Source organism: Enhydra lutris, unplaced genomic scaffold (genome assembly GCF_002288905.1).
Source record: "Enhydra lutris kenyoni isolate GAN:26980312 unplaced genomic scaffold, ASM228890v2 scaffoldscaffold10, whole genome shotgun sequence".
Classification (NCBI taxonomy): Eukaryota; Metazoa; Chordata; class Mammalia; order Carnivora; family Mustelidae; genus Enhydra; species Enhydra lutris.
This window is the reverse complement of record NW_019154094.1, coordinates 44,299,075-44,326,588: the sequence shown is the minus strand read 5'-3', so window position 1 is coordinate 44,326,588 and position 27,514 is coordinate 44,299,075. Positions and strand designations below refer to the sequence as shown.

At 47.5% G+C, this 27,514-nt stretch overlaps 1 protein-coding gene across 3 annotated transcripts in view; it reads left to right on the top strand.

The window, feature by feature from the left end:
* The first annotated feature begins 4,761 nt into the window (after positions 1 to 4,761).
* The window catches only part of LOC111143940 (FYVE, RhoGEF and PH domain containing 5), a 120,654-nt gene continuing 97,901 nt past the window's right edge, over positions 4,762 to 27,514 (top strand). For 2 of the 3 annotated variants that reach the window (XM_022497976.1, XM_022497977.1), the window contains exon 1: positions 13,038 to 15,622. In XM_022497976.1, coding sequence (XP_022353684.1) covers positions 13,089 to 15,622 — 2,534 coding nt within the window. In that variant the 5' untranslated portion in view covers positions 13,038 to 13,088. Of the gene's footprint in view, positions 4,787 to 12,972; positions 15,623 to 27,514 lie in introns of those variants that run through there. The other variant, XM_022497975.1, reaches the window with a different exon arrangement.

Here is a 27,514-nt window from a genome sequence, read left to right as displayed (position 1 = left end):
GACCCTCATCACCTTGACCAACTCCACCACCACATCCATCACTTCACTCAACTCTACTGCCACCTCCATCAGCTCACTCCACTCTACCTCCATGTCCATCCTTTCACTCAACTCCACCATGTCCATCACCTTTTTCCACTCCACAGCCATACCCATCACTTCACTCAACTCTATCACCTCCATCACCTTGACCACACCCAACACTTCACTCAACTCCACCTCCATATCCATCAGCTCACTCAACTCCACCACCATGTCCATCAGCTCATTCAACTCCACCACCTCAATCACCTTGACCAACTCCACCCTCCACACCCATCACTTCACTCAACTCCACCTCCTTGTCCATCAACTCACTCAATTCCACTATTACATCAATCCTTTCACTCAACTCCACCATGTCCATTCACCTCTTTCCACTCCACCCCCGCCTTCATCACTTCACTCAATTACACCATTGCCACTACCTTGACCAACTCCACCTTCACCTCCATCACCTCCTCCAAGTCTACCACCTCCACACCTATATGTTCTAGTACCTCTATCTCCTCCACCATCACCAGCTACATCATATTCACCCTGACTTCCACTGCTACTTTTGTCACCCCACCACCTCTGCCTGCTTTGCCTCAAACATCATCCCTCCCACCTCCACCATCACCATTTCCATTCCCTTCTCCACCCCTTCCAGTCAGGAATCCATAAAGTGTATTAAGAGCCTGTCCACGTAACACAAATTCTGCTGTAGATTTTCTATTCCAGAGACACAAGTATTTCTCTATAAAAGGTTGGAAGCTTAAGGACTCCATGGCAGTTCAGAGATGTAAAGGTCCTTTGAGAGGATCAAATTCCATTCCCAATTTAGGGAAACTGTGTTTCTTACACCCTTGCTTGAAAATGTGCATAATCTAATTTTATACTGTGGTCATTAAACAATAAAAATAAATGGAAACAAAACTTACAAACCTAGTTAGGTATATGAAAGTGTTTGGTGAGTGTGAAGATACTATATAAGACTTTTCATAATGCTGGGGAGAAAAGCCTTTCCACATTACCTAACTGAAATTTATTCATTCCTGTCTTCAGTATGTGTGCATTGAACACCTTCTGTGTGCTGGGCACCAAGTAGCTCATGTAACAATTCAAATCAGACCTTCATGCCTATATTTTTCATCTATATTTAGTGAACACCTAATATGCTCCAGGGGTGCTTCTGGATGCAGGCCCCCAGATATCCAGAAATCTACCAACTTTCCAATAATGTATTAATAAAGGGACAGAGGTCAGGGGATTAAGTTCTCACCCCAGTAAGAGCCTGGGGAAACTGTGATGTCTTTTCTCTACTCCTCTGTGCTGTGGCAGTACACCTGGCCAAAAAGAAATGGGGTGGGTTTTCTAGGGCAGTGTTTCTCCAACTGTGCTGTGTATACAGATAATCTGGAGATCTTGTTAAAATGCAGATTCTGGTTCAGTAGGTCTGGGGTGGAACTTGAGGTTCTGCCTTTCTAAGAAGAATCCTCGTGCTGCTATTGTTCTGCTTCGTGGACCATGATTATGTAAGGTGTTTCCTCCATGCAATGAAAATATCTGGTTATCGGGGATCACCAGGACCACAAGCTGGACCACAGGTATCTAGGTTCAGGGAGACAAAGCCAAAGCTGTAAAATGCCTTGTGTCCATTTGGAATTCTGCCTTCTTGGTCCCAACACCGCTGGTCAAAATCATAAAAATTCTAGCTTCCACCACCTTCAATCCCAGAAGACCAAACTGATCCTGAACAGTAATATGAACCTCTGTCCTGGGTCCTATTCTTGTACACAATATTTTTTTGAAGACCTATTATGTGGTGGGTTCTATGTTAGATTCCAGGGTTGCAGTGGTGAGCAAGGCAGACACAGCCCCTGCCCTGGAGACATCCCCTTGGCAAAGGGTCATTTCTGGGCTTTTAGTCCCCATTTGATGGACAGGAGGGAATGCTGGTGCTAGTGGGAAGGGGGTATATTCCATGTTCCTTCCCCTGTTTCTACACAAATTGAGACATCCCCCCCCCCAACACATACACCTCCTACCACCCTTCCCACAGAGTGCTGGAATTGCTGAATGCCCACAACCTGGTACACAGTAGACTCACAACCAAACTACTAAATGACCAAACCACAGCTTGAAGTGGGTTCTGGAGAAGCAGACATGGAGCAGCAAAGGCAAGAACAGAATCAGGAAATCTCATTCTAGGAATTTACTCAGTTTCCTCAAATGTTAAATGGGGGGGGTGCGCCTGGGTGGCTCAGTGGGTTAAGCCGCTGCCTTCGGCTCAGGTCATGATCTCAGGGTCCTGGTATCGAGTCCCACGTCGGGCTCTCTGCTCAGCAGGGAGCCTGCTCCCCTCTCTCTCTCTCTCTGCCTGCCTCTCCGTCTACTTGTGATCTCTCTCTCTATCAAATAAATAAATAAAATCTTTTAAAAAAAATGGGAAGAATTTTTTTAAAAGATTTATTTATTTTTTTTTTAAAGATTTTATTTATTTATTTGACAGAGAGATCACAAGTAGGCAGAGAGGCAGGCAGAGAGAGAGGAGGAAGCAGGCTCCCCGCTGAGCAGAGAGCCCAATGCGGGGCTCGATCTCAGAACCCTGGGATCATGACCTGAGCTGAAGGCAGAGGCTTTAACCCACTGAGCCACCCAGGCGCCCTATTTATTTATTTTAGAGAGAGAGTACACAAGTGCATGTGATTGGGGTGGAGAAGCAGAGGGAGAGAACCTAGAGCAGACTCCCTGCCAAGGGCAGAACGTGACATAAGACTCAATCTCATGGGCTCAGTCTCATGAACCATGAGATCATGACCTGAGCTGAAGTTGAGAAAGACGCTTAACTGACTGAGCCACCCAGGGACCCCTAAAATGGGAAGAATTTTGATACCATTTTACACAAGGTTGTAATGAAGCTTAAATGAGTGAATATGCATGTACAGAGCTGTGCCAGGCACACATTAGGTGCTCCATAAATGTTAGCAGCCAGTTATATACGGAAGACATAGTCCTTGCCCTCAGCTTTCAATGTCTGATGGAAGGAAGCCCTTATTATGGTATTCAGAGCACCCTGGGATCGATAGAGAATGCGACTCTTGATCTTGGGGTCTTGAGATCAAGCCCCATGGTGGGCAAAGAGATTACTTAGAAAAAAAAAAAAAAAAGCACCTCTCATCCTAGCCTTTTTGTTCCTCCTTTTTGGGACGCTTTCACCAGCAGTCGGTTTCCTGCCAAGCTAACCCTCAGGGTTCCTCCAACATGCTATGCCTTTCCACACGTCTAAGTCTTTGCTCAATCTATTTCCTCTACTTGAAAGACCTTTCCTTTGCTTGAACCCTCTCCACTCGCGGGAAGGTGGGGGGCACCTCTGATTTCCCGCAAGCTCTTCTGCACTCCTGTCCCAATCCTAGCGTCTGTGTTGGGAAGCAGAGCTATCTGCCTATGTTTGCATGGCCAATCAGACCAGAACCTCAAGGGCAAAGGCTTGGTTAGAGTCATCCATACCATCTAGCACCAGGTCTAGTCCCGGGGAGGAGCTGGCCAGTGTGCGCTGAGGGAACAAAGAAAGGCTAATCAGCCAGTTCTCCCTCTCCATCTCACCTCCTCAGGGAGGTCTTCCTTGATCACCCTTTCTCTACACAGTGGTTCTCAAACTTCAGCTTATATCAGAAGGACCTGAAGGGTTTGTTAGACACAGGATTTCTGATTCAGTAAGTCTTGGGGTGGGGTGTCCTGAGAATTTGTATTTCTAACAATTCCAATGCTCATCTGCACACTTTGGGAGAGTCAGTGCTCTGCCCCATTACCCTGGCTTATCTCTCTCAAGGCATTTATCACTTTCTCTGAAATGATATTGCTTGTCTTGTGTCTCCACTGACTTCCCATCTAAGCTCCATGAGGGTAAGAACTGGGAGCGGTCTTACTCTGCTCTCAGCACAGCGCCTGATACACGACCTAATGCATACCCGTATTGAAAAGAAAGAGATGGATGGACCCTTGGACGAGCGGAGCAGGACGTCTCTGGAAGCCCACTTGCTGGCTCCTTCCTTCCCCTCAATTGATCCTAGTCCCTTGAACCTCGCGCGGCTCCCCCAGTCACCACGGCCCCTTTAAATGTGCGCGGGGACGCCTCGCCCCTCGTCTCCTGCGATCCCTGACAGAGCAGAAAGAGAAAAAACAAAAAAAAAACAAAAAAAAACAAAAAAAAAACCTTCCTCAGAGCGGGAGGAAACGTCTAGGAGGGGGCGGAGGCGCGGCGGCGGCAGAGGCGCGGCGCCCAGAGCGCAGCGCGCCCGTTGCAGAGCCCGGACTGGGAGCGGACGCGACGCCGGGCGCTGCCCCGGCCGCCGCCCCACGCGCGGCGCACTCGCGCCCCCTCCCCTTCCCGGTCCACTGCCAGCGCGGCCCAGTCCCAGAGGCTCGAGCCCCGCGCCCCCACTTGCCCCGCGCTCCGCGCGGAATCGCAAGCGAACGCGACGCCGCACGCTGCCCCGGCCACCGCCTCACGCGCTCCGCGCTCGCGCCCCCTCCCCTCCCCGTTCCGCCCCGCCCAGCCCGGAGGCTCGCGCCCCGCGCCCCCACTTGCCCTGCGCGCCGCGCGGACTCCGGCGCGCGCCGGGGGGCGGGGCGGGCGCCTGGAAGTGCGGGCCCCGCGGGGCGGCCATGGAGTGAGGCGGCGCGCGGACTCGCGCTGGGACGGACAGACTGACTGACTGACGGGCGGCCACGGGCTGCGCGTGCTGGAAGATGAACAGAGCAGGTAGGAGGCTCCGCTCGACCTCTGGCGCCGAGGGACGCGCGCGAGGTGTCCGCGCCAGGCGTTTCAAGTTGGAGCCCACGGGGCGCCTGGAGCGAGCCGCCGAAAATCCCCCGACCTTCCCACTCTGCTCGGCTGCGGCCGAGATATGGGCGGGTCAGGAGTCCCCCCTCCGAGGAGGCTGAGACTCATCTGGGGGCCTCTGTCCGAGACGCCGCGCCTGAGGGACGCTCCCTCGGGCTCGGCGAGGCCGCACCCTGGCCGCGTACGCGCTCCGCCCGCTCCCACCGCGACCACTGTGTGGGGCACCACTCGGCAACCGAGAGACGCTCCTTTCGCGAAGGCGACTTGGTCGCGCCCCTGAATCCTCACCCCGGCTCCTCGGGGTTCCCGCCAGGCCCTCGCTGCCCCCTCAGAGGCCCCTCCTGGGCCCCGGGGTCCTTCCGCAGCTCTTCCCCACACTGGGGTCTATTCCTGGCCCCTCAGTACCCGGCTGCGCACTCTTAAGACGATGCCTGCCCCCTCGTTTCTCCTAGACCCCGAGACTTCGGAGCTCAGTCCGCGGAGGAGACTAGAAAGCCCTAAATTATCCCTCCCACCCCCCCAGGCAGCGCTCCCCTCCCTCGCAGCGCCCTGGCCGGGGGCCCTTTTTGTGCCTCCCACAAGGGACCTAACGCCAAGGGGGACTTGCCGAGGCTGAGCGGCACTCCAGACGTTCACTCCCATCCCTCGAGTCTCTCTGCCTCGTGAATCTGACTCTACCAGTTCAGGGATTCCGGGAAATTCAGAAAGCGTTTGATCGGGAATAGTAGCAGTCCCTTCAGAGGAGTGCCATTTAACGGATTTAGTGACTGAGACTCAGATGGGCGATGCCTGGAACTGTTCCCGGGATTCCTAACTCCATCCACCCCGAGGGCAGAAAGTTCCCTAGAAGAGGCGAGTTTGCGAGGCAACAGACTCAGCTAACCTAATTTCCCTGCCAAGGAGCGATAGTCATTCTTTTTTTCTTTCTCTTTTTAAAATTAAGCAGAAGGCAGCCCCCTCCCGGACCAACACCCTTGTCCGAAGCCATACTCCAAAACACACATCCCTAAAGAAACAGGAAGCCACCATTTTGGCTGTCTTAGAACCATATCCTGCTGCCTTGTGTGTGTGTGTGTGTGTGTGTGTGTTGTGGGTTTTTTTTCTTTTTTAAGTCTTTTTAATGAAAACAGTCATTGTCTAAAGAGTTAAGTGCAGACAGGAGACATTTGGCTGGACTGATTTGAGAAAGGAGACCCTCGCGGACTTGGGAGTGTGGAAGCAGCCTTCCTAGGTCCAGGCTTTGTTGTTGCTGGGCATGTGTGATGCCTGGACAGTGAGGGAGTGTGGGTCATGGCATGAGGGTGGGTGGGAGCAGGAGTGCCACTTTGGGAGAGGCTGGAGCAGGGTCCCAGTGCCTAGCGCCACTTCTTGGAGGAAGAAGGTCGCCTCCTGCCTGTTTCTGGCACAGCTTGAACAGAGCCAGGCTAGTTTTTTCCTACGCTCCTAATAAAACTCACTTTAAAACAATGGTGAGAGCAGTTCCAGTTTTCCCACGTTTCCCTGCTTGAGGCTTGGGCAAGCCCTCCCTTTTCTGAGAAGCTGGGGGTTGGAATGAGCTTGAATAAACTGAGAGGCAGGTTTGGTCCCAGGAAATCTTAGCAGTTGCTACTCTTGGGTTTAGCCATCCTGTAACTTGCCTCCAGCATAAACCTGGTTACTTTTTCAGTGTGATGGTAACGATGGGAAGCTCACATAATGATTTCTGTGTGCCATGCCCTGATCATGTAACATAGTGGTTCACAGACTCCATGGCACTGAATTTCGGAACCACCATATACTTAGTTATGTGACCTTGAGGAGGTTACTTCACCTCTGTGCCTCTGTTTCTCATCTGAAAAATGGGGACAGTATGATCTTTGTCATTGAGTTCTCATGATTAAATAAAGCTTATAAGGTGTCTGGAACAGTGTCATAAGCTGCCAATAAATACTGGTTAATATTTATTGGTCACTTACTCTGAACTAGGTGCTGCTTTTAAGTGTTTTACTTTAGTCAATTCAGTTTTCACAGTAACCTTATGAGGTAAGTACTCTTGCTATCCCCATTTTATAGATGGGAAAACTGAGCTGCAGGTCACTGAGCCAAGATAGGACTGAAATACACACTGTCTAGCTTGAGAGCTGGCTTTTTTTATCTAGTGCTAAACACATAGTAGGTGCCCAAGAAATTGTAGCCAACTGAGTTAGTTAGGTATGTTATGTCTGTTATCTCCTTTGAACTTTTTAACATCCTTATTAAAAAAGGAGGAATTTATTTCATTTTACCAAGAAAGAAACAGGCTCGGAGAGGCAAAGTATCATGGCTGGGATGACACAGACGATGTGTGCCAGAGTTGGGATTGGAGCCCGGGTCTGTCTGAGCCTGGGGCCCATGCCTTTCCCACTTTGTCCCTGCAGTCTTCCCAGTATGTGCCCTGTCATGGATCACCAGACTAGCTTAACAGCAGCCTAATTAGAAATCATCAGGCTTGGCTTGGACATTCCAGCAGGCACCCAGGAATGAAAGTTAAATTAAGATGCAATTGGAAGGTGAAATTGGAAGATAATTACTCTTCGAACATATGGCTATGAGAGTTCCAGGGGGAATATAGTGAACTGCAGTTGAAACAGAGTCAGGGACTGAATAAGGAGATATCAGGGGACACAAGAAGAGCCATGAAGAGCCATGAGTTTAAATATGCTGTAGTTGGCCGGAGCAGAAGGCACTTACTAACTGTTGGGTGTGGGGCCCTTGCTCCACAGATGGGGAAACTGAGGCTCAGTGAGGGGAAGGGATTTGCCTAAGGTCACACCTCTAATTAATGGCCGAGCCAGCAGTGGATCAGAGCTCCTGACTCCCAATCCAGTGCTCCTCCCAATACCCCTTCTCATTTAACCTCTACATAACTGACAAGGGAGCAGCAGCATGCATGAGTGTGAGTGACAGATATTTAATTAAAATAGAGAAAATATAAACTAGTAATGGGGGCTGGCTGGGAATGATTCCTATCACTAGAAGCTATTAAAAATCTCTTCCTCCTGTCATTGTGGTTCTCCCACTATCAGTTAACTCTTGGCATCTTGGCTCAAAGGGTATTCTGCATTTGAGCTATCCTTACCCATAACAAATTGCCAGGAGGTCCCGGGAAGAGAGGTATGAGCCCCCTGGGCTCTGTGATACAGGGAGAAGGACGTTTCATACCACAGCTAGAGAAACACAGGGGACAGCAGAGGGGCCACCAGCCCCGCCCATGCTGAGTTCTGGATAGTCAGGGGGTTCAGCTTCACCCAGAGGAGGAAGCCCCAGCCCTGATTTTTCCCGTAATCCCCCATCCCTGCCATACTGAACCCTTTATCATACTCCCAGACAGCTTGCCTCTAACTGCCTTTGGGCCTCTGCACATTCTATTCTCCCTATCTGGCATATCCAGCCTCTTCTTTGATTATGAAAATCCACCTGTTTTTTTACATGTACCCCAGTGCTACTACCTCTTCCTGTGGGTCTTCTCTATGCAGAATTGATCTGGGACCCAAATAACCTTATACTGAGGATAGGGGCTCTATCAGGTTCCTTTTGGTGAGGGAGGCAGGAAGGGAGCAAAACTGAAGCTCTCGCACAACCTTCATTTTCTTTCCTTCCTCCCCAGTGTCTTTCCCTGACTCCTCATAACCTCAGGGTCACTGCAGCTCACTCCTGGGCCCTGTTCTTTTCTTTGTTCACACTCATTCACTCGGTGATCTCACTAGGCCCAGGCCTTAAATTCCATCTCTGTGATGGGTACCTCCAGCCAGATCTCTCCTCTGAGAACCCCCACTGATCTATCTAGGAGCCCACTTGATGTCTGTCTCCGCCTAGGTGTGTGGTAGGAAACTCAGGTTTAACACGTTCCGTCGGAAATTTTGGCTTTCCCTCCCCAGCACCAGTTGAATTCCCCAGTTCAGTCCCAGTTCAGTTGGTGGCAACTTCACTTCCCCAGTTCCTCTGACAGAAAACCTTGGTTTCATCCTTGACTTCTCTCCTTTTACACCTTATGTTCAGACTGCCAGCAAATCCTGCCAGCTCTGTCTTCGCGTTTGGAATCTGACTCTTCTTTACCACTTCCGCTGCTGCCAACCTGGTCCAAGCCTCTACGGTCTCATCTCTTGCCTGGATTATTGCAAGGGCCTCCTTATGGTTGTCCTTGCATCCGTCCACACCACTTCTACTTATTCCAGCACATTAGCCAGAGTATGCGTGTCCTCCTTCTGCTGGGGGGCGGGGGGTGCTCCAAAATCTGCGCCCTCCCTGTGACCTCTCTGACCTCCTCTCTTGCTTCTCCCTGTTGCTTGCTTGCTCATCCCTCCCTTCCAGCCACTCTGGCCCTCCTTGAACACACACTTTCACTCATCTTTCTAGTCTTTGCTTTAATGTCCTCTCAGTGAGGCCTATTGCAATTTAAAATTGAAAAAAAAAAAGCTCCTGATTTTTTCTGTAGACTTTTTGATCATCTAACATACAATAATGTAATATGCTTCTCCTTTTTATTGCTTATCTTCCTCTAGTAGAATATAAGGTTCACCAGGGACAGGGTGTTTGTTTTGTTTATTGATTTGTCCAAAGATTCTAGGTGGGTGCCCTGCACATAGTAGGTGCTCAGTAAATATTTGTTTAATTGGCTCAGATTAATGGAAATTAGATGGGAGCAAATAAAAGCCAGTCATTCACCTTATGGTCAGTTAGTACTTCTGAACCCTGGACTCGGCCTTATTTAAATTTCATACCTGACCAGCTATCTCTGGTCTCAGTTTCCTTGAATTTTACCCTTCTCTGCCTCAGTAGAAGCTGGGAGTCCTGAGTCTCCACTGTAGAAGAAAGCTCAAGGGCAAAAAGGTGAAGGCAGAAGTTCAAGTGACTAGACAGGGAAGCAGGAAACCCACATTCTACTCGGGCCCTACTCCAGATTTGCTAAAATCTATATGCCTCGCCTCTGTGTGCCTCAGTTTCCTCAACTTTTCCTGAAGGGTCAGAAACAGACTTTCTGATTCTGGCATCCTTTGATTTCAGAGAGGATGCAGGTGAAACACCCTGAACCTCAGAGTAGGAAGCAGGACATGGACACTAGATACTTGTCATTCCTAAGGGATCCTGTGGGGAAGGCATTTTCTTGCAGGATCACGCCTGAGACACCCACTGTAACCTTTCTCGAGGAGACAGTGCCCACAGATCAATAGCTTGATTGGATGAAGGATGGAGTGGGGGTTGGGGTGATGCAGCCGGGGTGATGCAGCCAGGGTGATGGTCGTTTTTCATGGCCCAAATGTCCCTTTGTCAGCTCTCATGGCGCTCATGTGAAATACCACCTGCTAAGGATGAGAAATGAGAGTCCCACCCTCAGAGAATAATGTCATGCCAGTGCCTGACACCTGATGTTGGGAGCTTGAAGCTAGTATTATATATCAGTATAAAGCAAGACTTATGTCAGGGGAAGATGTGCGATAGGCAAAGACTGACATTATTAGAATAATAGCTTCTCTTTATCGAGTACTTCTACTTGAAGGCCGACTGCTGGGCACTTTTAACACATATCTTTTAATCTTCGTAACTTCTTGAGAGTAGGTGTTCCTATTGTACCCATTTTACAGATGAAGAAACCGAGGCTCAGTTTCATTGCTTATTAAATAGCAAAGCCAGGATTTGAACTCAGAGCAACCAGGCTCTAAAGGCTCACTCCGTTACTCTACAATGACAGATTAGCTTATGGTTAGCCGTTTAAACTCCACATAGTTGAGTGGGTTTTTGTTGTTGTTGTTGTGTGTGGTGGGGTTTTTTTAATTTGTTTTGTGCTTTACTAATTTGGACAGATTTTTTTTTTTTTCAATTAGGACATATTTGCTTATGGAAACAAGGAGTTGGAAGTCCACTTATATTTTGAAAACTCTGTGTTATTATCTAGATGTCAGTGGTTGGCCTGGGTATTAATGTAGATGAATGTAGGTATGGGTTAGGGGGTTGGTGCAGTGGGTGCTTTAGCCTTTAAAGTCTTGACAGCTGTGTTTCTTCTCTCCTTTTCTTACCGGCAGCTACCACATTTTACACCTGGCTGTGTTCTAACTGCCAGTCCCTACCTCTCCTAATTAGCTGCACACTGGAAAACCAGACCACTGAGGTCATTCATTTATTTGCAAAGTGCAACTAAAGAGGCTCTGAAATCAGGCCCCCTCAGGAACAGAGTGTATGGGCACCTGTGTTCCTGCTATTCCAGGCCTTTTTAATTTCCTTTGGAGACTCCTCAGCTGAATTTTATGTACCTCTGCCAATTTAGGGGAGATACTTACTTTGGCTTCAGATGTATTGAAATTGAGGTGCCAATGGAAAAGTCCTACGGAGATGAGCTAAAACTCCCATGAGTTTTAGCACTGTGAGCACTGTAGCCACCACTCGCATGTGGCCACCGAGTAGCTAGAGTGTGGCTAATCTGAATTGTGATGTGTTGAAAAGCGTAAAATACACATTAGGTTTCAAGGACTTAGTACAAAAAAGAATGTCAAATATTTCTTTAATATTTGTGTGTTGATGACATGTTGATCCAGACATGATTCATTGATTACATGATATTAAAATGATGGGTTTTTTTGATATATTGAATTAAAAAAGAAATAGTGTTAAAATTAATTTCATCTGTTTCCTTTTACTTTTTTAATGTGGCTATGAGAAAATTGAAAATTACCTGTGTGATAATAAACGTGGCTCACACAGTATCTCTGCCAGAGAGCCCTGAACTATACAGATGGCTGGGATTAGGTGCTGCAAGGGTTTTCCTGGGAGTCAAGTGCATGGGGAGAAGAGTTTGCTAATAGACCTCTAGGACCGCTGCTCCACTCCCTTCTGTCATGATCCTGGCGGGCATTCTGAAGCTGCTCTGTGTCAAACCCAGGCCTTAGTGGGGATGGCCCTGGGAGACGGGGGTGGCTCAGGGGGAGACTTGTGTGTCGTCATCTATAGGCAATGGGGAGCCAAGCAGGGCATTTGAAAGCGAGAAGTCAGGATGGATTGCCTTCCTGGAAAGCTTCATTCCTCACTCTGTCCACAGTGTGGCCAGGGGCTTGGAGGCATGGAGGCATGCTTGTGGCAGGACAGATGAACTTGGAAGTGAGCAGCTACTCCCTGGACCCTTGCATTTGTCCAGATCCCTTCCGTTCTGCAAAATACAGCCGAAATTTCACCTTTCCCGGGAGGTCTTCCTTGTTACAGTAACTCTTGCTTCTCTGACTTGTGTTGCATGTACTTTAGTACCACATCCTTTATCCTGATATGGTCAGCTAGATCCTCCACATCTGTAAGGCAAAAGATTTTTTGCAAAGATCCATGTTGGAAAATACTATACAGTTTCTCCCATGAAACCTGGATGCCCATAAAATCTGGATGCAGGGCACTTGGCTAGACACCAGTCTTGACGCATGTAGAATTCAGAGGTGACCCTTAGAAGAGTCATGTATCACTGTCACAGATCTTTGGTGTATCGTTCTTGAAGGAATGAGATAATGGCTATTTAATAATAATATTCCAAGGGTCTGTCCTCTAATTGTGCTTGTTAGTCTTGCCTCCCTGACTCAACTGCAAGTATTCAACAGAGGTATTCTTCTCTTCTTGACCCTAGAAGACCTTCCCGTCAACAGTTCTATGCATATAGATAGTAGGTATCCAATGAATTAACTGTAGTATGAGTAGAGTAGTATGAATTGAAGGTCCGTGAGGGTCCCAGGGATGGCGACTGTCAAGTTCCGCGTTGTCTCATGGGTCCCTGGTGACTAGAAAGCAGTTAATACGGGGGGTTGGATGAACGATTACAATGATCTGCACACCTTTGTTTGAGGAGTATATCACTGAGTTGAGTTTTGTTAGCTGGACTCTGTACAGAAGGAAGATCTATTCACTTTGTTTACAGAATGAATTATCAGTAGAGGTGAAAGGATTTTAAAGATGGTGGTGGGGGACATAAACCGAAGACAGAACATAGTGGATTGGGCTCACGTAGGTTAGAAAACTCTCTTCGGTGCTTTCTTGAAAATACTAAGTGGGACACTCTGAATGAAAATAAGGGTAACTGTACTTTTTGTGTCCTTGTTTTCTCTATTTTCATCCTTCAGATTCACCAAAACCACCAGTTGCTCCCAAGCCAAAGACTGCCAGTCCCCTCACGCCAGTGACAGCACCCAAATTCCCTTCATCACCCCGGCCTGATAGTCTCCATAGTCCCAACTCCATGTCCAGGGGGCCAAAACCCCCCATCGCCCCTAAGCCCAGGCTGGCGACCCCCAGTGAGTGGAGAGCCAGCGTGTACGTGATCAACAGCTTGAACAAATGCAGCAACGGGAAGCTGCTCTGTGTTGACAGGGGGCTTTATGAAGAGCACCGGTCCAACTTGGAGTGCTCCGAGTCTGAAGCTGACGAGGATTACATCGTGGTCCCCAAGTCTCCACCAAAAGAGGATAGACCCAGTGATAGCAGCTCTGTGGAGAATGCAGTAATGGTGCCTCCAGATGCTGCTGGGGGAGAGGAGTGCCAGGAGGGAGGCAAGGGGAGTGGCCTGGAGGGGATGGGAGCTGCTGAGGACTTGGCAGCCCCAGCCGAAGTAGTGCCGAGTGAAGAGGCTGATGGAGGCACAACCCCCACTTCTGAGAATGTGGGGGCTGAGGATGGTACCTGTGACCCAGGGGCAGAGGAGCCGACGTTTACAAATGAGGAGGAAGAGAAGCTAGTGGAAGAGCACAATGTGTATAACCTGGAGGACAGGGGCCCTTGGGATGGAGAAGCAGTCCTTCCCAGTGATATCCTAACTCACATTGATTTAGAGGCTCCAGCAAATCCCAGTGATGAGCCTGGGCCCCCTGGGACACCCAGGGAGGCAGAAGAGGATGGTGAGGAAGGCTCCGCCAGCACAGAACCAGGGGCTCTAGGTGAGTGTGTGGATTCTGACAGGCCCCCTGAGGGGGATGCTAAAGATGATAGCAAGGAACCCACAGAGAATGAGGACTTGGCCACAGGTGTCCAGGAGGTGGAGATGGCCACAGACAGCCCTGAAGTCTCAGAAGAGAGGGGTGAAGATGCCACAGCCAGTGGTGACCAGGATGAGCCACATGACCAAAATGAGAAAACGGACCAGGAAGAAATGGCAGCAGTCACCCAGGAAGTGGGAGAGGACCCTCGAGAAGGTGAAGACCTGGTACAGGACGAACCTGCCGAGGAGAGCTGCCAAATCATTCCTTATGAGAACGACGGCATGGATGACTTTGTAACTTCCCTCTCAGGAAGTCCCTATGAGTTATTTCCGACTGAGAGCACCTCTTTCTGTAGCGAGAGCTACTCCTCTTTTTCCAAGTCAGCGAAAGACTTAGAGTCACAGCAGGAACCACAGTCTGGAGAATGTGCGGAGCAGGACCCCACTGTCGGAACTTCATGTGACTCTGGGGAGGGTCCCTCTGTCCCTGATGTGGTGGTCTTGCCAGAGGATGAGGATGCCGTAGATGATGCGCTCACCAACCCCTATGAGATGGGAGTTGACCTGGAGCAAGGGGCTAACCCCGAGGAAGGAGAGAAGCCTGAGACACAGGCTGCATCAGACATGCTGAGTGGTTATGGCACAAAAGAAGAAATGAACTCTGATGCTGAGGGTGGCCTGGTCTCTATCGACAGGAAGAATATCATCACGAGGACCAGGCCCCACTCCGGGAAGGTGGCTGGCTATGTCCCAGAAACCGTCCCAGAAGAAACCGGACCAGAAGCTGGCTCATCAGCCATTGGCATTCGAGGTGGCAACAAGGAGGCAAGAAAGACAGTTCTTTCATTGGAGGGGAAACCTCTGGAAGCCAGCAGGGCCTTGCCAGCAAAGCCCAGAGCCTTCACTTTATACCCCCGGTCATTCTCTGTGGAAGGCCGAGAGATTCCAGTGTCCTTGTACCGGGAGTCAGAGGCATCCAGCTTGGATGACCATAGGATCAAAAGGAAAGATGACAACCTTTCTCTGCCTTGTATGATTGGCTCCTCTGGAAGTTTCTCCCAGAGGAACCACCTTCCATCCAGCGGCACCTCAACACCCTCTTCTGTGGTTGACATCCCGCCCCCTTTCGACCTGGCCTGTATCACCAAAAAGCCCATCACAAAGAGCTCTCCCTCCCTGCTGATTGAGAGCGAGCCCCCAGACAAGCACACCAAGAAGAAGAAGTCATCCTTCAAGAGGTTCCTGGCGCTGACGTTTAAAAAGAAATCCGAGAACAAAGTGCATGTGGATGTCAATGTGTCTTCTTCCAGGTCATCTTCAGAATCCAGCTACCACGGGCCTGCCAGGCTTTTGGAAATTGACCGGAGGAGCCTCAGCAACTCCCCACAGCTTAAGGCTCGGACTGGCAAGCTCCGGGCTTCCGATTCCCCTTCCTCCCTCATCTTCTACAGGGATGGCAAGAGGAAAGGTGTCCCCTTCAGCAGGACGGTGTCCAGAGTGGAGTCCTTCGAAGACCGCTCCCGGCCCCCCTTTCTGCCCTTGCCCCTGACCAAGCCACGGTCCATCTCATTCCCCAACGCCGACACTTCAGACTATGAGAACATCCCAGCCATGAACTCAGACTATGAAAATATTCAGATTCCACCCCGGAGGCCTGCAAGGGCTGGGACATTTACGAAACTGTTTGAAGATCAGAGCAGAGCCCTGTCCACAGCAAATGAAAATGATGGCTACGTGGACATGAGCAGCTTCAACGCCTTTGAGAGCAAACAGCAGAGTGCAGACCAAGAAGCAGAAAGGTACTGTGAAATTACATTTTCTTTGTTCTTGGGCAAGTGTGACCATCCGAGAGGCAAGATTAGGTGTAGGGGACAGAGTGGACTTGCTTTTTAGTCTCAGGCTCTGTGTATTTCTAACTGGGTGACTTGGGGTGAATGGCTTTACCTCTCTGAGCACAGTTACTACATCTGTGAAATGGGATTCCTGCTGCCTCAAGGCAGTGTTTGAAGAGATCAGAGATGATCGTCTGGGTGAAAGTATTGTCCGAAATGCCAAATACAGTGTAAATGAGAGCATTTGTATTTCCATTATTTGAGAGACATTTCTCATCCAGTTAGATGGGTTTGCTAGTCCCTTCCAGGAAAGTCACCAAGACAGAAGGTCCTGGTATTGTGCCAAACTAAATATCTTTCACCATCAGGAAAATACCCTAAATTGAAATTGATACCCTTTTACTGTGTAAATATACACTTTATTCAATGGAACTAGAAAAGACAATCTGTTTAAATTGTTTAAAGAGCAAAGGGTGCCCTGAGCTAAATTTCTGAATAGAAGCCTTGAAGACATACATCCAGGCTGATTTTATTTTACTTTTTTGGACTCATTCACCTTGAAAATAAGAGTGAAACACTGAAATTATTGACAACAGTGGGGATTTTCTGACCCCACCCTCCCAAGACCGACTGAATGCCCTTATTGATCATCCCAAGTGGATAACTGCCAGATCTTGCTGTTCTTGTACCTTGTGGATGCAACTTAAAGGCAATGCAATTCAGCCTCAATCATGTATTCTCTTTGGGAGCGCCTGATTGGAATTAATACAAGCAAAAATCGCCGTGATTTTAAAGGACAACCTGATTCTGACCCCTTGTATGCAGTGACTTCACCCAGTCCCACACAGCTGCTGCAGCTAGGAGTTCCCAGGGTACCTGCAGTAATGAGTAGATAAGATGATTTGCAATTAGCATGAGCTGTCGCTGGAGTGTAGATGCTAGAAGTGTTTATGTGGTTTATTCTCCTGAGTTTTTTACATGGTTCCCCACCCTGGCTCCATCTTCTCCCTTCCCCAAGTCTGGGTGAGGCCGTTAATTAGTTCTTTCCAGAATGAAAGGGTTTGTTTGCTGGGGCAAAGGTAAACACTAACACTGTTGGAGGGACTGAGTTTAATTTGGAGAATGTGGACGTGTGCAAACTCTACATGGTTGAGAGCTGCACAGCAGACCAGTTCCTTGCATTAATAATTATCAGCAGGGTTTGACAAGATCCAGACCTAGCTGAGTGTCTCCTAGTGTTAATGAAAATAGAACCAAGCTCTGAAACCAGAATCACCTAGAAAGGATTTCAAAGGGCAGATGGTCAAAGCTCCCGCCCTAACAGGCCTTTCTCTCACTCAGTTTGTACTTGAATTCCTCAAGCCACAGGGAACTCACCACCTCCCAGAGCAGCCTCATCTGTTGCTAGGTATCCTGATTAAATTTTCCTTTCTGACTGAGGCAAAAGCTGTCTTCTAATATTCCTACCCCACTCATGCTGGCTCTCCTTCTCTCAAGCCAGGCAAGTGAGCTAATTTCCTCTTTTGTATGATAGCCCTTCAGAAATTGAAGTCTGCTTCTGTAGAATCACTGAATTTTATAGCTGGAAGGGAACTTCGGACAACATTTGGTCCCCTTACAGAGGAGGAAACTGAGACACAGAGAGAGAAAGGGATTAACCTAAGGTAGCTCAGCAATTTAGTGGAGAAATCAGTGCTAGGACTCAAGATTTCCTGACATCTGGTACCTGGTTCAGGCATCCTTAGTGAATTACATTGAGGGGTCCCAGATCTGATTGTGCAGGCTGTGAACTGCACTACTCCAGGGCCACATTCACATTCAGCCCCCTTCCCCGGGGCTGTATAGTGCACATGTTGCTTGACCATTTGCAGAGTCCCTGTTGCCTTGATCTGTACTTTGCCCAAAACCCAAAAAAGGTCTTTCATCAAATTAACCTGATAATAAGGGGAAAATATCCAAGAAAATGTCAATGCTACCTTATCTTGACTGCTTCCTGTGTGCCAGGCATCGTGCTGGGTGCTCTGCCTGCATTTCCTCACATTTGATGCTACAGCCTGGGGTCATGGTTGAGTATCCTGTACTGTCAGACTCAGAGTGCAGTTGCCCTACTCTGATGCCATTTCATGGAAGGCCAGGCTGACCAGGATAAATCTCCCATGCAGGAACCACATCCTCTTGGACATCAGTCAATGAGCAGAGCTTTCTTCTGTTTTTCCTGCATGAAACAGATGGAAGCAAAGGGAGAGGAAAATCCTCTCTTTGGGCTGATGCAGGTCTGGGCAAGGGAGGTTTCGGACACATCAAGTTGAGAGGCATAAGGAACTGCTGTGGGGCTGGGGTCCTAGTGCTTCTTCACCTGAACAGGGGCTTTGAGAACCTAGTGGCTGGGGTGCTGTCAATCTGAGACACGTGCCTAGGGGTGCTGAGGGTTGCTTTAGGTTGGGCAGGACAGGATGGGGCAAGAGGGTGGGAGAGGCAGTTCCTCCTCCTTCTGCTCCTGGCCCTGTCCCGCAGCTTGCTTTAGCGTGAGGATCAGGGAGAGAAGCCAAAATAAATATCAACAGCCCTGAAAGGGTGCAAGACAGGATATTGGGAGATGTGGGTTCAAAGCCTGCTCAGTCACTGGCTTGCTGTGGGATCTTGGAAAAGGCTAGGCCACAGTTTGCTCATCTGTAAAATGGTAAGATTGGAGCAGACCCATGTTTCTCAACCCTTTGCCTCTCCTGTACCACTTGCACCACTTCCGTTCTACCCCCATACTATCACTTACTTACTGTTTTTCCTTCAATCAGTCTCTCTTTTTTACTTCAAACATACTTAGGAAATTTTATGTCACTGTAGGGAAATGGAAAAACACTATTGGTTGCCATAAATAGAAGGCAGTTATACAAATAAGATACAAAGGAAAGGAAAATAACGGGTATATTCTAGCTTGAGGTTATTACTTGCCAAGGCCGGAGCTGGAAGCCTGGTCCCTTTGTTAAACAGGGAGAGGTGTTAAAGACGTCCTGGCACCACACAGAGACTTTCTCCTTGGCATAATCAGAAGGATTCGAAAGGACTGAAAAGGGAATAACTCTCTCTCTGGTGTGATTCACTGTTATTTAAATCCAAGCCCTTTTTCCACTAAAAGTACCTCCCTTCAAGAAACATGTAGAGTATAGAATAGAATTCAGAGAGTCCTTAGAGAGCTCTAAATCAGAGTAGCAGCTCAGGGTCTAATGGATGATTGTAAAGTTTCTTCTATGTAGTTACTTCCTTTGAGGTTTATATACCCAGATAATAACATTTTAGGAGCTGCAATAATGTTATTAACAATTTTCTGTCTTGTAAAATAAATTGTATACATTATTACTTACGTAAATTTCCCCCGGGGTATACAGAAGGTTTCATCATCTTTTAGTTTAAAGCGTATCCCCAGAACATTCTTTTTTTTTTACTGCCCTGAATTGACCCTTATGAAAAAGAAAAAATGGATCGGAGATCTAGTCTAATATTTACTTTTCAAATAGACTGTTTAATGTCCTCAGGTAGGACTCTTAGTTGGGGGGACCTGATCTTTACCTCTGAGTGTCCCATGGCCCCTCAGTACATTGGTTATATGCTAGGAGCTCAATAAATATGTGTTGATGACCAGAAGTTTAATGATTCCATGCAAATTGGTGGTTTTGAGCTTCTCAAGGGTCAAAGGATTATCATTTATTAAGCACCTGTCTTTGGCAATGCAATGCTAGGTGCTTTGTTATACACTTAATAAATACCCATTTGATGCAAAACAATACATAAACTGGCTTGTCCTCAGTGTCTCATTTAAATCCCCATAATTGTATATTTATTTTTTGCATGGTAATGAGTCTACTTTAATCACTCAGCATTATACACCAACACGGATCCCTGAAGCTGCTTTTCCCCATTTCATTATGAGAATATTCAAACTTATAGAAAAGTTGAAAGACCTTTTACAGTGAATGTTCATTTGCCCACCACCTAGATTTACCATTTACATACTGCCACAGTTGCTTTTTCTCATCTCTCTCTTTCTCTGTTCTCTCCAGCTGTTACAATCAGTTCCCATATTGTTCTTGATGCATTTATGGTAGTTCTTTATGGATGCAGATGAGGACAGTGGAGCCCAGGGAGAGCCTTTGAGAGCACAGGGGCCAAGCATGTGGGCTTTAGCCAGGCTGCCTGGGGTGTGGTTCTGTACTCCACCCCTTACTATCTGTGTGACCTGGGACAAGGTTTGCATCTTGCTCTCTCTGTCATAGGCAATCGTAGCGGTTCCTGACTCTTAACGTTAAGACAGAAGGAGTTAATATTACACATGATGAAATGATCAGTAAATATTAGCTACTCTTCAGTGATATGGTAAGGTCACATAGTGGTGGATGCTGGATTTGAATTTGATTCCAGAGGTTTGGGTTGAGAGTGGTCCCTTTGATGGTGGGGATGTCTCTCTGTCTCTCCCTTCTCTCCCATATGATGGTTCTTCTGCATGAGTTTGACTTCATGTTCAGGACATCACATCAATAAAACTGGGACCATGAACTTGCAAACTTTAGCTGTGGGGTGTGGTTTCAGCACTACCTCTAACTTCCTCCTGGGCTGGGGTCAGGGCTTCAGAGAACAGCCCCAGCAATAGTAATTTGGAGTGATTAGGAGCCTCTTACACCAAGGACACCAGGACTGAAGTTTTTTCATTCCATAATCATAATAGATAGGCCTGGCTCTGTGACTCTGACTTTAGCTGTTATTTTGCTTGTATTTCACGATTGGTTAGGCACATTAGTTTCAAGTGCTATAAACTATCCTCTGTTGCACAGGTTGTAAGTAGCCAAACTAAGATTCGGGTCTAGGTCTTTCCGACTCTTAATCCAGTACTCTTTCCCCACCTCTTGTTTCCTGTAGTTGAAAAAATGCCATGTTTTCTGGTGGTCTTCATCCAACAGCTGTAGAATCTCCCTTGCAGAAGACAATGTAGCACGGCCACCACCAAAATGTTGGCTTTGTTCATTGGTCCAGACGGCTCAAGGAAGATTGGAGGGACACTTCCCTTTCTTTTCTGATGGGTGGTGGGTGTGCTGCTCTGTTGGCAGCTCATCAAGAAGGCTGACAAGTTTTCCTGGAATTTGCTAATGAGATGCTCAGACGTTTTGCCCTCCCTCAGGGCCATGGTGGAGGACATGTACCCTTCTGCGGCCAGCTGTGCCCTCAGAGCAGCCAGGAGCTCTGGGTTCGGAGCAGGCTGTCTGTTTGGGTTATACTACTTGTTAGAGGAGCTTCAGATGATTCAGCCCACCCAGGAGCAGCAGCTCATGAGTGCTCGTGCCTTCCAGGAAGAGCTGTGAAAGGTCTGAGGGCCAGCATTTCAGGACTCTTAGGGTTCTTACAGAGCTGTTCCTTGTTGGAATGCAGCTGGAATTACATCTTCAAGAGTCTGTGGATTGGCCATGTTATATAGCATTCATATGAAGATAAAGAGTGTGAACATCCTGGTAATTCTATATTTTGGCTGATGATGACCTTTTGAGAAATGATTGGTTCTTGAGGAACTGTGCCTAGTGAAATATGGACACAGAGAGGCAGACCAGGAACCATCACTGGCCTCAGTGGACTTACAGTTGGAGGGTAGCAGAAGGACTTCTACCCAAGCTCCTGGAATGCAAGGTAGAAAATGCTTAGGATCTAGGGGCGCCTGGGTAGCTCAAGTGGTTAAGCTTCTGCCTTGGTCTCAGGTCATGATCCCAGGTTCCTGGGATCGAGCCCTGCATCAGGCTCCCTGCTCAGTGAGGAATCTTCTTCTCCCTCTGCAGCACTCCCCCACCACCAGCCTCACTTGTGCTCTCTCTTTCTCTTGCTGTCTCTATGTCTGAAATAAATAAATTAAATCTGAAAGAAAGAAAGAAAGAAAGAAAAGAAAAAAGAAAGAAAGAAAGAAAATGATCAGGATCCAAAAGGTAGGAGTTCAGAGGAGGGTAGGATGGCTTCATAGACACTGAAGGAAAAGTAGGCTCTTGACACATGAAGGTAGGAAAGAGATGCAAGGACTTGTGTAGAAACACAAATCTGTGGTTTTAGCAGATGAAGCTGTAGTAAACATGGTTTAATCTTGGTCAGGAGGCGCTTTGACATCTTTTTTTCTGGAAAACAGCTCCCATCGTCGGCAGGCATGGAGAATAATATATGGAGGAGATTGGGTTGGAAGACTGAGGACTGAACTCAAACACCACATTTTTCTGATTTCCAGTTCTTAGACTAGTATGTTGCACTATCTCAGCTAGCCATCCCTCACTCTGCTAACATTTTTTCAGCATCTACCAAACATCAGCTACTGTTCTAGGTACTAGAGGTTTCCACCCCCAAGGCATTCTAGCCCAGCTGAGGAAAGGCAAAGAGAGGTCATTAGAACCCATGTGATAAAGGTTTGCTAAAAGCCCCTTGTGTTCTAGAGGAGGGGCCGTGGGCAGCCTGGATTATCTGGGAGACACTTGAGGTGGGTTTTGGCAGAGAAACAGGAGTTCATGATGGAGACAAACAGTCCAGGAGGAACACAAGCCTGTGCATGAGTCTGGGAATGAGAAAGGATCATGAAGTGGTCAGATGGACCTCAGTGTACTCCTCTGTGAGATAAAGTTGGGAAGGCAATTGGAACCCAGCCGAAAAGTCCCTTGAATATCAGCTTGATGAGTGAGTGCCTTGTGCCCAGGTAGTCGGGGGACCGTGGCAGTTTTTAGCAGGGCAGGCACACAATGGAGATGGTGCATTGGCACGGACACTCTGTTGGCAGGGTGAAGTGGAGGGATGAAGAAGGGAGCAGGGAGACTAGTCAAGAGACCACTGCAATGGTCCCCTCTGGAGAACACGAAGACCAGGCAGAGCCATAGCAGCTGGAAGGGAAGGAGTGGGGTTCCACAGTGAACACAGCCACCCACTTCTCCCACGCTGACTCCAGAGCTAGCATGGGGCTGCCTTCGCTTTCCTCATCCTTTTATTTATTTGTTTACAGCCTGTCGGGGCCCAGATAAATAAAAGATTTGAATTGGTTCCCAGTAAAAGACAAGCAAGAAATAATAAGAATTCAGCCCTTAAAAGTAAAGGATACAAGCCAAATAATAAAGCTGGGAGAGATAATTGTACAGGCAGTCCAGACCAAGGACAGCGACTGTAGCTAGAATTCCTAAATCCAGCACAAAATCTAACCATAAGAGCCCTCCCTCCCTCCTCCCCAGGCCCTAGCGCACGTTCACCATCCTTAGAATGCAGTAAATATTTTGCTGAAGTGATTCCCTGAGAGAGTGAAACCTGATTTTTATTTTTTACCACTGTAGATGGTGCTGCCCCCGTGAATATATGCATCATTGTAATACAAAGGTGATTTAAGCGTCAGCTATAAATCCTTGGGTGGGTTCATGCCAGATCTGCAACTGAACCTCCCGCTGATCCCACTGGTGCTGAGAGCTGCATGCCTGGATTTTTGGCACATCCCATGCATGGTATTCGTGGGTATCTTTATATCTGCCTGAACGCTGGGAGCCTTCCTATTATTATTATGTTTTTGACAAATGAACTCATGCAGAGCTTTCATTAAGTTTCATTGAAAGGACCTGGAAATGCCATAAAAATTATTATAATCTCAAAACCATCACATTCCTAATGCATGCGGCTGTGCTTCTTGTTGAAATTGACTGATGAGAATATTCAGTTTTTAATTTTCTGACTTAAAATAAGATCATCTGCAGCTGTTTCTTTTAGCAATAATTTTTAATTAAATGCAATAAAATTTACAGGGAAGGACCCTAATAAGAAAATCGTGTCAGAAACACACTTATTGTAGCATTTACTAGCATGATATTAAGGCCCCCGACTATTTTTTTCCTTGCAGAGCTATAATATAGACGAAATCTTGATTAAGTGTTAATCACAATGTGGTTTTAACCTTCATAAAAGCAGGGTTTCCCCCTGTGGGAGGTGTGAAAATAATTCTCACTAATAGAAGTCAGTCTTGTTCTACGAGTTCTTTGGTGAAATGTCAGCAGCAGGTCTTCTTGACCAGCTGAGCCCCAGAGGAGGAGTGAAGTCTTTGTTCCAGCCTGAGTTTGGGTGGTACTTGGGGTATTGGGCCTTACTCTTCTCTGCCTGTGGATGGGAGGTGAGCACATCATGTGTAGGATGTAGCCAAAGACGAAAGTCATCTCTGTAGTTCAAGCACCTACTGTGGATTGGCCTCTGCTCTATGAGCTTCAGATACAGTAGGGAGCCAACAGATAAGGTCCCTGCTCTGGCAGATGTGGTCTCCTACTAGCAAGAGGAAGACAGTAAACCGGCTAAGAAGTAAACAAGATAATCATAGGTAACAAAATCATTCTTTTGTGATGACATTATTTTGTGGGGTGGAGGGGGAAAGAGCAATGTGATAGGAACTGACTTGTGGGAGGGACATTTTAGACAGGATAGTCTAGGAAGGCTTCTCTGAGGAGGTGATGTTTGAGTGAGCCCTGAATGATGATCAAACCATCATTGGGGGAAGAGCATCCCAGGCCCAGGGAATGGCAGAGACAATGATCCTGAGGCTGGAGGACCCTGGTAGAGTTTGTGGAGAGGCCGTGAAGCCAGCATGGCTGAAGTGCAGAACAAAACAGGGGGAGTGATAGGGGTGGGGTGGGCAGGAGCCTTTGTAAAAGATTTTGATTTTACTTTAAGGAGATGCCATTGGAGGGAAATGTTAAGATCTAAAAATGTTAAGGAAAAAAAAAAAAAGATCCAGAAATGTTTGAATTACTTGAACTCTTCAGACCATTTCCTAAGACTTGGACATTTAGGGTCAGACCACCAAATACTTTGAAGATCATAGCAAAGAGTATTTATTTGCTTTTCAGAATGGTTCTGGGAGTATAAACAGGTTGGAATTTAGATCCTGGCTCTGGCCCTGGCTATGTGAATTTTGAGCTTCTGGGTCTCTGGTGTCTCTCCCACCTGTGACTGCTCTAAAACTGCTCAGGACTAGCAGTTCTGAGTTCCCCATCTGAGTGCTCTTTACAGAAGACTGGTGGCCCAGAAAACTGAGAGGGGACTGGCCCAGCCATGCTAAAGGAAGGGTGTGTGGTGATTAGGCTGGGAAGTTCTTGAAAATGAATATGCTGTATTTGCACTTTCCTTTCTATGTGAATTGATTTAATCTGTGAGTCATGGGGAGCTACTGAAGGTTTTAGAGCAAGAGAATGACATGATTAGCTGGTACTCCAGCACAGTGATTGTCAGATGTGGGGTAGAATGGCAGAACAGAAGCCACCACAGTAAGGTGTCTCAAGGGCAAGAGACTGAGGCATGGCAAAAGGACCTAGCGGCTCCAGCCTCTGTCGTGTGAAGGTCTGTAAGCCACAGCTACTGTAGTCACTGAGAACAGAATAAACCAGAGCTCCCACCGCTCTGGACCTGGGCATAGGGTTTCTTAGGGTGGTTGATGGCAGTTAGGCAGCACAGATGACAGAACCACAGAGGCAGCGTGGCATGGCAGGAAGAGAGAATGAGCTCAGGTCTGCCTTTATCCCTTACCTTGTCATGTGATCTGAGCCTCCGTTTCCTCACCCGCTGACATGTGCGTGATAGTCCCTTCATCACTGAGCCATCCTGAGGAGTCAGAGATGGTATGTGTGCAAGAGTTTTGTTAGGAATTGTCTTTTTCCTTTTTTTTTCTTTTTTTTAAATATTTCTATTTATTTATTTGGCAGACAGAGACCACAAGTAGGCAGAGAGGCAGGCAGAGAGAGAGGGGAGGAAGCAGGCTCCCTGCTGAGCAGAGAGCCCGACATGGGGCTCAATCCTAGGACTCTGGGATCACAACCTGAGCTGAAAGCAAAGCCTTTAACCCACTGAGCCACCCAACCACCCCGGTTTTGTTAGGTATTAAAAGAGGATACTGTCAGTCTCATACTTTGCTGCTGGGAGCTGAGGTGAAGAGCTGTGAAGCCCATGAGACTTCCCTGCAGGTTCACTATATGCCAGGCCCTGTCTTAGACCCTTCATGTGCATTAACCCAGTTAATCCAAAACACCAGCCTGCTATATAGGCTTATATACATACATATACATATACATAGTATAGACCTTTTCAGCTAAAGCTTGCAAGCTCATGGTCCCAGTTTTATTGATGTGATGTCCTGAACACGAAGTCAAACTCATGCAGAAGAACCATCATATGGGAGAGAAGGGAGAGACAGAGAGAGACATCCCCACCATCAAAGGGACTGGACTCTCAACCCAAACCTCTGGAATCAAATTCAAATCCCGCATCCACTCACCAGATGAGGCAGCTAAGTTCCAGTAAGTAAAGGGCCCGAGGTCACAGCAGAGCCAGAATTTTGCCTGAGGCAGTTTCCAGCACCCGTGTGTCACCTCAGCTGTGAGGTTTTCTCACTTTATGTGCATCACTTCATTTAATCTGCTGAATGTCCTTTTGGCAGTAGTTAACCCAATTTTACTTTTTTAATAGAAGAGGAAACTGAGGTTCAGTGTGGTGGCATGATTGTAAGCCAGTCCAGTTGTGACAGGGCTAGGACAGGAAGGAAGGTGGCTCTAGGTATGACTTCTCCCCTCTTTCTGGTCTACCCCCTTTGAGAACTACTCAACTGGAATTACCCTCCAGCTGTCAAAGGTGAGGACACATAATGGAGTATGAATCTTCAGAACGGAAATGTCCTTATTATAGGCATTCAGAATGGACAGCTTATAATGACTATCTACTTGCTTAGATCCACATGGTCAGGGGATGATGTAAAAACTATATATATATAGAGAGAGAGAGAAAAAACAGCACACACTCATGCAGTAATAATCAAAGGCATAATATTATGCAGGAGGTTAATGCTTCCTTAGATTGCCTGGCTAGGCTCAGGAAGGGCCCCTGGGGAATTTATCATCCGTGCTCACAGTACTCCAGGTCAACAGGACAAAAAGCTCATAATAATTTCTGAGTGATGAATTAATGTGTTTCATCTGGCTCCTTGAGTATGCCCCAAGACTGTCCAGCCTCCAAGAGAAGAAGGCAGCTGCTGAGCCATGTGCTGGGGAATTCTGAGTTTGCCCTTGAGGATTGTAGTGTTTCCCTGTCTTGGAGAAGCCTGTGTCTTTGGCCGTTTTCCTGCAAGATGAATATCTTGGGGTTGGGATTGTTTTCGGGGATGATGTGGCTGGTCTCTATGTAAACAGACCCATTGTCTTCATGCATGAGTTTGGTCTGGAGCCCAAGAAAAGTTTCTCTGGATCAAGGCATGACCCAAGAACTTGACATTTCAGGCATGTTTGCATGATTTTAATTAAGAAACTAAGCATACACACAGTCTCTCTCTCACACACACACATCCTGCCTTAGAGAGATCTTAAGTTCTGTACGGTTACGATGAGACTTTCTCATACTGAAAGATATGTCCAGCAGGAATTCGAGATGTAGTGAGCTCTCATTCATGACCAGTAATTAAGCACAATTGGAAAGGATAGCAGAATCTGTCATGAGGCCAGGAATTCTGAGCTCTTGGGATTGTTTTTGGCTGGGTAGTAAGAGTTCTAAGGAAGCAGGTGGGCTGCTGTAGGTACTGCTTCAGCAGCCTCTGAGAAATATTCAGGTCTCTTGGATCCCTTGGGGGAAGCCCCAGAAGACCATAGGAAGACTCAGTATCAGCTCTGGAACCAATTCCAGAAGACGTCTCCTGGTACAATGAAACATGTTTGTCATGCCCCTTGCCACTGAATCAGAGTCCTCTGAAGTGCTAAGAAACTCACCTGCTGAAAAGGCTGCACTTGGAGATGCGATAGCTTCTCATTCCAGCCTGCCTTGGGAGGGGACAGAAATCCTCCCCTGGAGTCA